The sequence below is a fragment of the Pan troglodytes genome, chromosome 8, assembly GCF_028858775.2.
Source record: "Pan troglodytes isolate AG18354 chromosome 8, NHGRI_mPanTro3-v2.0_pri, whole genome shotgun sequence".
Taxonomy (NCBI): Eukaryota; Metazoa; Chordata; class Mammalia; order Primates; family Hominidae; genus Pan; species Pan troglodytes.
This window is the reverse complement of record NC_072406.2, coordinates 27,643,909-27,653,874: the sequence shown is the minus strand read 5'-3', so window position 1 is coordinate 27,653,874 and position 9,966 is coordinate 27,643,909. Positions and strand designations below refer to the sequence as shown.

At 41.1% G+C, this 9,966-nt stretch overlaps 1 protein-coding gene across 1 annotated transcript in view; it reads left to right on the top strand.

The window, feature by feature from the left end:
• The first annotated feature begins 1,266 nt into the window (after positions 1 to 1,266).
• The window catches only part of FAM107B (family with sequence similarity 107 member B), a 259,956-nt gene continuing 251,256 nt past the window's right edge, over positions 1,267 to 9,966 (top strand). The window contains exon 1 of the mRNA XM_016962686.4: positions 1,267 to 1,983. Coding sequence (XP_016818175.3) covers positions 1,573 to 1,983 — 411 coding nt within the window. The 5' untranslated portion in view covers positions 1,267 to 1,572. The remainder of the gene's footprint in view (positions 1,984 to 9,966) is intronic.

Below are 9,966 nucleotides of genomic sequence, written 5' to 3'. Positions count from 1 at the left end.
ATAGCACGGGGCCTGCCACACGGTAACCTCTAAATAAATGGAAGCTTTCTATATTCTAACTTTCAGTAGAGACTAAAATAAAATGTGCATTTGATGCCATATCCACTCAATCTAAAGCCATATCTGCCTTTTTGTATTATGAATATGACTGTCCATTTAGAACAGTATTTCCCCTATGGCCATTACATCTATAAAATGATTGTTAGATAGAATGAGACTCAGAGGACAGATAGGAGAACAGGGATCTCGGGCACCCAACTAGCCCTTTTTAGTGGCATAAACTTGCCTTAGTCACATGAAATTTCAAAGAATTGGTTTCTGCCTCTGTAAAATGGGAATCAGTGCCATAATATAATAACTACCACCTGTCTGGGCCAAAGAGCACATCTTGACATTAAATTAAAAGAGAGAGCAAACAAATTAATTAAGAGTGGGTAACATGCCCAGAAATCTTGACCCTAAAATCACTATTAACGGTAAAAGCATTACAGTATTACATTTCTATAACATTCCTAGCAGACAGTTGGCTAAGGAAAAATCTTGATTCTGAATTGTCTTAGAATATGTTTATAATTTATTATTTTTCACCATTCACATATTAATGTGTTGAGAAACAGAAGATCTATGTTCAAAAAGGAGTTACTTTCTGAAAGTAGGTGATATATACCATATAGGTAGAATACTTCACATGTACATAATACCTCCACACATAATAACATAATACATAAGGATAATTGTTAATGTAGGGCTCTCTTTTTGCTTTTTGGTATTGTTGAAAACTAATCAAGAACTTAGCCTAACTAGTAAAAAAAAAATCAAATTACCAAAGACCTATTTATAGTTATCAGAAAAGGCAATGTGGATCCTGAAACCAGGAAACTTGTTTTGAGGGTGGGGGTAAGATTCCGGGAAGATTCTGGAAAGATCCCGAAAAGTCCAGAAAGATTCAGAAAACACATCACACCGCATCTCTCCAGGTGAAAGATTGAGTCTACCTCCTATTTTAATAATGAAACAGCTGCTAGGGTCGTGGCCCTTCTAGGGGTCTTCATTTGTGATGGACAACTGGGTCGTTTTTGTTTTGTTTGGGGGAATAAATATTTGAAGGGGGGTAACCAAAGAAGGTTTTGCTGCTGTTATGATGTTATTGATACGCAGGCTGACGCTATTATGGCAGATGCTATCAGGCTACATTATCTTTATGCCTCCTAGGTAACCTGAAGCAATTGTCTATTGACTTAGCACTACCCTACCCTGAAGCGTCTGCCCTGCCTAGGAACTGTAACTGGAGCCACTCACATGCCTCCCCAACAGCTTTCTTTAGCCACTGACAGCATCACAGAAGGAAGAGCGCGAAATTGCCCAGGATGGACACTTTCAAAGGGGCCCCAGCGGCTAAGTGACTCTCAGGGAAGGTGGCCTTGCCATCCCAACTTCTATTTAGGGGCAACCACTAGCAAGTTCTTCTCTTCGGGCAATTGGAAAGAGTTCCTATAAGCAAAGTGGAGGTGATGTGGACCCCTGGAAAATTTCCTTGCCCCGTTTGAACTTTGCAATGATTCACTGCAAGTCATGTCCACGTGGAAAGCAAGACTCACCAAAAGACTGAAGTCTCCCTCTAGAAGCATGCATCCATTTCCGTGCTCAGCTCTGCTCGCTTGTTTTGGGAATACGAGGGAGAGTGCTTCCTTCAATCAGTCCGGCGTAGCTGATACTCATTCCACCGTCCGTGTGCAGCCTGTGGCCAAAGCAGGCAGACAGCCAAGACACCCAAGCGCAGAAGGAGCTCCAGAGAAAAGGCAAGATTCGGGCACCCATGCAGAGAGAAATGGCAGTGCGAATCGGAATTCAAGTCACCGCACTGCGGCCCAGCCCGCGGAGACGCCTGAAGATGTGCCCGGGTCCCTGGATGACGGGGCGGACTGTGAAGCAGTGGTGTTTCACGCTTCCATCCCCAGACCATCAATTATTGACACGCCCAAGGTGAGTGAGTGTTCGCTCTGCGATTACAGACGGGATGGAGCTGGAGGAGCGTTGGGATCATGTGGCGAATGTTTCAGCAAACAAACTCATTTAACCTTACTGAATAAGGCATTGCGGGCGTTCTCACTAGTGCGAAGAAGTGTGTTAAAGCCGTGTAGATTCTCAGAGTGTTCTCAAAAGATGTGGATGAGGCAATGATAATAAGCACTGGAGCCATGGCAATGACCGAAGGTAACCTTGAATTAACGGGCTAGGGTGCCTTAGAGCCAAAAATGGCTCAGTCAATAACAGATTAGGAGTAAGATAGTTTACAAAAGCATTCTTTTCCTTTTTCTATTTCCCCCTCCACCCCCACCGGTCTGTCAATTTATTTATATGAAAATCCACAATCTAAAAAGTTTGGCTAGGGAATTCACAAAACTGCCTCTACTTAAAATGAATCACATATCAAAGCAGTCTGGAAAAATTTGGAAATGATCGTCAGTGTATGCCTAGTGGTACGGAAGGGAACTGACCTATAAAACTATTCATAATATGGATGTTTTTGTGATAATCTTCTGAGAGTTGAAGGCATGAGGAGGAAGTTATTTTAAAAAAAATGGTGCCACTGCTCTTAAGAGTTATTTACTTATTTTCTTTTCATTTTTGGCATCAGTGAATTTTAATTGTTGAGTATTCTGATTAGATGGAGCTGTACAATTATTTCAAAGTTCCCGGTAATCCCAGTTTGCAGATGTAGTGTAGAGGAAAGGTTTTCTAAAAGGTACACTCCAAAGATATCTCTTGACCATTTTTGGTCATTTCCTAGCCAAGTAGCTTAGGACCAGACTTAAAAAAACTGAGAAGTCTTTGGGGATCCATCACTAAAGTATTCTGATTTTTTAAATCATTTTTCCACATCCGTTTAACAAATTATTTTTTGGTCTGCCTTGCTTAACAGAATCTAAGAAGCCTCCTTAGCAAGAACACAGCCAACCAGCAAAGATAGGGTTAAATCATCATTTAAAAAATAGTTTCATTTGACACCCTGCAGGTTTATATGAAATGACTGACGCTTGGGTCTGTCGTCTGCATTCTGAAATTGGACAGAGAGTTTTACCATATCCTCTGTCACAGCAAAAACTGCAATGTTTTTTTTTAGCACCACTAAACCAAAGCCCAAAACCAACCAACAAAAACCAAAATTTTCAGTGTATAGCCACACCCAGATTAAGATATTTTTGGTAGTATTATAGGTAGCTGATTAGAATTCATGGCCAAGTTGATATTTGTTGGATATTTATGGTACCAATGATGTACAGTTTTAATGAACCGGAAGGCTTTCTGTTGAGCAATGCAGATCCACCCTATATTACTGAAGACAGCCGCAAGAACAAAGGGTTACTTTGATTTTATCTTTCTGTTTTAGTTGCACATGGGACTCAGGGACTCAAGGCAAGCATGTGAATTCAAATAGAACCAATAACACAAAATGGGGCCACATCCATGTTTAGTGTCCACTTGGCAGGAGCAAAGCCATGGGTGGTCCACAGCGTAGGATGGATTACAGTTGGGAAGGCCGGAGCAGAGAGGACATTGTAACAATCCAGACAGGAACAACAGGGAGATAAAGTGGGAGAGGCTCCATGAGGCAGGACACGCAGCACTTGACTGTGCGGTCCAAACCAGGCAGGGAGGGAAGTAGTGATGCAATGCAAACACTGAAATCAAGTGCCAGGAGGTGCAGGAAGAGGGCCTGATGTGGGTAAATGGGCATCTATTCTAGTTCAAACACCGAGAGCTAAGCTGTGCAGAGCACTTGCAGTTCGCTAGCCCTTATTCTAAGTGCTTTACACAGAGTATCTCAGCCAACGCTGGTGACAGCGAGGTGCATATTCTTTTTTTTTTTTTTTTTAAGATGGAGTCTTGCTCTGTCTCCCAGGCTGGAGTGCAGTGGCACGATCTTGGCTCACTGCAGCCTCTGCCTCCCAGGTTCAAGCAATTCTCCTGCCTCAGCCCCACGAGTGGCTGGGACTACAGGTACCTGCCACCATGCCCAGCTAAGTTTTTGTATTTTCAGTAGAGATGGGATTTCACCGTGTTAGCCAGGATGGTCTCGATCTCCTGTCCTCATGACTCCGCTGCCCAGCCTCCCAAAGTGCTGGGATTACAGGAGTGAGCCACCATGCCCGGCCAGTGCATATTCTTATGGTGCCCATGTTACAGAGGAGGGCATGGATGCTTAAAGAGGGTAAGACATTTGCCCAAGGCCACAAAGAGAGGATGTGGCAGAGACAGGACTGGAACCGAGTTCTGTTTGACTCCAAAGTCCATCCTCTGAATTATAATGTGCTTCTACTACTAATTAAATGTGTAGTGTTTGAGGATTTAGGATCAACTATTCGTACATGATCTCACTTGATACGCGATCACATTTAAATATCATACATATTGCCTGGGCATAGTGGCTCATGCCTGTCACCCAGAGCTTTGGAAAGCCAAGGAGGGAGAATCACTTGAGACCAGAAGTTTGAGACCAGCCTGGGCAACATAACGAAGGTTCATCTCTACAAAAATAAATTAATTAATTCCATATATTTATATGTTGATGTCGATATAATTATTATTTGTTTTTTAATTTATTTTTATTTGTTGTTATTTTAATTGATATATCACAGTTGTATATTTTTTGGGGTACGTGTGATATTTTGATACATGTATAAATGTGTAATTAAATCAGGGTAACTGGGATATCTACCACCTCAAACACTTACCTTTTCCCTGTCTTGAGAACATAACAATTCCTGTCTTCTAGCTATTTTGAAATACACAATAAATTATTGTTAACTATAGCTTCTCCACTGTACTATCGAATACTCGAATTTGTACCTTCTAACTGTACTTTTGTATCCAGTAACCAACTCCTCTTAATGATATTCAATAATTATTATTATTTGTTTTTATTCATTTGCTTTACCCTTTTCTACCATAGCTTCATGGTATATAACACCACAGAAGATGTCCATTTTGCATCCTGTTAGTGACAAAGCTTTGCTGCTGGCAGTGTGGGGGATTGCTTTGAGATCTTCTGATTAAAAGTGGCTTAGAACTGCCCAGATTTTTCATTACCAAGTGACTTTGCAATGGCATGTTTTCCCTTAGCAGATGATGAATGAGATGCTTTTATTACAATCTTGCCTGGCGGAAAAATATTTCCCTTTTGGATGCACTGATCCTCATTATTTAAGCTGCCTCGCTAGAGGCCACAAATAATCTTTTCTTTTTTTTTTTTAGTTCAGCCTCAGACATAACGATAGGTAAGAAATGGAGACAAACCCCTCTCTCTATCTTTAGTTACCTGATGTTCAGACAGGAGGGTGGCTCATTTATATAGGAAACAATATCTGGTTCAAGAGAGAAAGCTTGAGGTAATGAAGCTAAACAAACTAAGCAAATATGAAACATTTTTGTTTGGTATAATGATCAGCACACGTGTCTGTATTGAAGAAATGCTATTGATCAGTCTTCAACTTTTTGTATTCATCTCTTTTCTGTTCCAGACCTGAAACCAAAGTGATAACAACCCTAAAATGGGAATGTGTCTTATAATTGTTAGTACCTCTTAATGATAACTTTTCCCCTTCTTAGTGGTCTTATAGTTGAAGTGTCATATCATTGATGGAATTGTAGACTCAACGAAATTCAGCAGTACTGCTGTTTATTTTATTTTATTTTTATTTTTATTTTTTTGAGGCAGAGTCTTGCTCCGTCACCCAGACTGGAGTGTAGTGGTGCGATCTCGGCTCACTGCAACCTCTGCCTCCCGTGTTCAAGTAATTCTCCTGCCTCAGCATTCCAAGTAGCTGGGATTACAGGTGCCAGCCACCACACCTGGCTAATTTTTGTATTTTTAGTAGAGATGGGTTTTCACCATGTTGGCCAGCCTGATCTCGAATTCCTGACCTCATGATCCACCCGCCTTGGCCTCCCTAAGTGCTGGGATTACAGGTGTGAGCCACCGCGCCAGGCCTGCTGTTTATTTTTTTAGTCAGTAGTTATTCTGCTCTTCCTCCATGTGAGGATAGCATTAGCCCTGGGGAAACACTGATGATTGTGACTTAATCTGTGAGGTTGCTGGTGTTCTAGTGGGAAGTTCCGTTGGGTAAACAGGCAGAATCAATGCAGTATGAGAGGGCTTGTGGCTCAGCACCGGATGGAATAGAAACACAGGACGGGGCTCCATGTTCAGCCTTGGGAAGAAGACAGGGGAGACTAGAATATAGGGGCTTCGATCTTATTCTGTTCTAATTGCGAATCCAACTTAACACTGCACCCAGCCAAGCTGAATGGTGCTGTTTCACTCCTCTCTCTCCCAGTGATGTACGCAGTGTGAGAAAGGGAGAGTTCACACACTAAGCAACTAAAAGTTTCAGAGTAGTTTGGTAGTTTGAGAATGTCTTCCTATAGCAGTTGTAAGTTCCATCTAGTTTGTACTTGAACTAGGAGTAGCCAGCCTCACATAGGAAGAGATAGTAGTTGTAGTTTGGGAAATCATTTCTGGGGTTTTTAAATAAAGAGTCAATTGTGGCCGGGCGTGGTGGCTCACACCTGTAATCCCAACACTTTGGGAGGCTGAGGGGGTGAATCACAAAGTCAGGAGTTCAAGACCAGCCTGGCCAACATCGTGAAACCCCGTCTCTACTAAAAATACAAAAAATTAGCTGGTCGTGGTGGCAGGCGCCCATAATCCCAGCTACTTGGGAGACTGAGGCACAAGAATTGCTGGAACCCTGGAGGCTGAGGTTGCAGTGAGCCGAGATTGCACCACTGCAATCCAGCTTGGGTGACAGAATGAGACTCCGTCTAAAAAAAAGAAAAGAAAAACAAAAATGTCAGTTATACAAAAGTGAAGGGAAACAGGGCCCATCTTGGAATTGACAACTTCATTGATTTTTGGAACAGGTTGGTTTAGCAACTGGGCAGAGAAGTGGTAACCAAGCCATCCTAGCACCCCAGCAGTGGCCTGAAGATTTACAGGCTCTGGTGGTTACTGAGCGTCTGAGCCTCAGCACTGCTGTCTCCAAACACAGTTTTGTCAGTCGGCTTTCTCTGAGAGAATAGAGACTCCCTATGTTGCTGGATACAGCAGGGTCAATTTGATTTTATCTTCCTGTTTTAGTGACACATGGGACACAGGGGCTCAAGGCAAGCACTGTGTGTTAGAATAGAACCAATAACACACAGTAGGGAAAACATCTGTAGTTACTGTCCACTTAGCAGGGGCAAAGCCATGGGTAGGTGTAGGATGGATTAGAGTCAGGAAGGTTGGAGCATCAAGGCCATGGTAATAAACCTAATAGGGACAGCAGGAAGATGAGGTGAGAGATAGTTTACAAGAGCCTGATGCGTAAGTCAGAATGCTCATTTAGTTGTAAGCTTTGAGCACTAATGGGTAAGGTTGCGCTGACTGAGCCATGTATTCTCCCCATTGGAAAATCACAAGTGAAGAGAAATGATAACCAAAAATTTGTTGGAAAGCATGGACTTAGAGGAAGGAGAGTGATTCATTTTATTGTGATAAAATACACATAACATAAATTTTACCATTGTAACTGCTTTAAAGTATATAATTCTGTGGCATTAAGCATATTCACATTGTGGTGCCACCATCATTCTTTTGCATGTAGATATCCAAATTTCTCAGCACCATTTGTTGACAACACTGTCTTTTCCCCATTGAGTGGTCTTGGCACCCTTGTTGACATCATTTGACCATATATGTGAGGGTTTGTTTCTGAGATTTCATTCTGTTCCATTGGTCTATATGTCAGTGACAGTACCACACTGTTTCGATTACTGTAGTTTTGTAGTGAACTTTGAAATCTCAAAGTCTGAGACTTCCAATGTTGTTCTCCCATTTCAAAGATTGTTTTGATCATTTGGGGTCTCTTGAGATTCTCTATAAATTTTAGAACGAATTTTTCTATTTCTGCAAAAAAATTATTGAGATTTTGATAGGGGTTGCATTAAATATATAGATATCTTTGAGCAGTATTGACATCTTACATTTTCTAATCCATGAACACAAGATATTTTCCATTTATTATATTTATGTCTTCTTTAATTTCTTTCGGTAACATTTTGAAGTTTTCAATTGGCACTTCTTTTGCCTCCTAGGTTAAGCTAATTCCTAAATATTTTATTCTTTTTGATGCTATTGTAAATAAAATTGTTTGTTAATTTCCTTTTCAGAGTGTTCATTGTTACTGTATAGAAATGCAACTGATTTTTGTGCAGGGGTCTTTATCTTACAATTTTGCTGAATTTATTTATTAGTTCTGTACATTTTTTGTTTTCTACACATAAGATCATGTCATCAACAGACAGGTAATTTTACTTCTTCTTTTCCAATTTGGATGCCTTTTATTTCTTTTTCTTGCTTAATTGCTCTGGTGGAAACTTACAATACTGCACTGAATAGAAGTGGCAAAGTAAGCATCCTTGTTTTGTTCCTGATTTCAGAGTAAAAGCTTTCAGTCTTTCACCATTAAATGTGAGGCTAGTGGTGGGTTTTTCTTATATGAACTTTATTGTGTTGAGGTAGTTTCCTTCTATTCCTAACTTTTTGAGTATTTTTTTTTGTTATGAAAGGGTGTTGAATTTTGTTAATTTTTTTCACATCAGTTGAGATGATCACATGTGTTTTCTTTCCTTCATTCTGTCAATGTGGTATGTTACACTGATCGATTTTTCTATGTTGACCATCATTGTATTCCAGGAACAAATCCCACTTAGTAATGGTGTAATCTTTTTAATATGCTGCAGTTTTCTGTTTCCTAGTATTTTGTTGAGGATCTTTCTATTAATGCTCATCAGGGGCCGGGTGCGGTGGCTCATGCCTGTAATCCCAGGACTTCGGGAGGCTGACGTGGGTGGATCATATGAGGTCAGGAGTTCGAGACCAGCCTGGCCAGCATGGTGAAACCCTGTCTCTACTAAAAATACAAAAATTAGCTGGGTGTGGTAGAGGGGCTATAATCCCAGCTACTCAGAAGGCTGAGGCAGGAGAATGACTTGAACCCAGGAGGCGGAGGTTGCAGTGAGCTGAGATTGTGGCACTGCACTCCAGCCTGGGCGACAGAGGGAAACTCTCTCTCTCTCTCTCTGTCTTTCTGTCTCTCTCTCTCTCACTCTCTCTCTCTCTCTATATATATATGTATATATATACACACACATCAGGGATATTGTTCTGCAGTTTTCTTGCAGTGTCTTTGTCTAACTTTGGTATCAGGTTAGTGCTTGCTTTATAGAATGAATTAGGAAGTGTTCCCTCCTCTTGAGTTCTTTGGAGGAGTTTGAGAAAGATTCTTTACATGTTTGGTAGAATTCACCAGTGAAACCACATGATCCAAGTCTTTCTGTTGTTGTTTTTGTACAGTGTTTGATTATGGATCCAATCTCCATACCAGTTATAGGTCTATTCAGATTTTCTACATCTTCCTGAATCAGTCTTGGTGAAGAGGGGCTACTTTGATAGCATCACTGAGCTATGGCAATTATAAGTACCACTCATTGATCATCAAATGAGTACTAGCTCATTTGATCCTGCTAGTCCTCTTATGATATTAGTTCCTGATAATCCCACTCACTCTTCTGCTCAAAACCCTCCAAATGCTCCCTATTTCCCTCAGAGTAAAAATCAAATCCCTACAGTGGCCCACAAATCCAATACAAAGTACCTCTCTGAACTCACCTCCTATTGTTCTACCTGACAAGGAAACTGGAACTCCGTGAGGCTACTAAGTATCTAATCCATTTCCACTCTAATGATAACCCTCCAAGCAGCATGGGAAACTCAGGTCAACAGGTCAGACATAACTTCTATGGGCTGTGCAGAACTCATGCTGCAAATAACTAAATAACTTTTCCTTTGCTCTCCTTGTCTAGGCTCCATGCCCATCCTTTGTCTTTTCTTGGCACAGTCTTTTCTAATACCTAGGATCA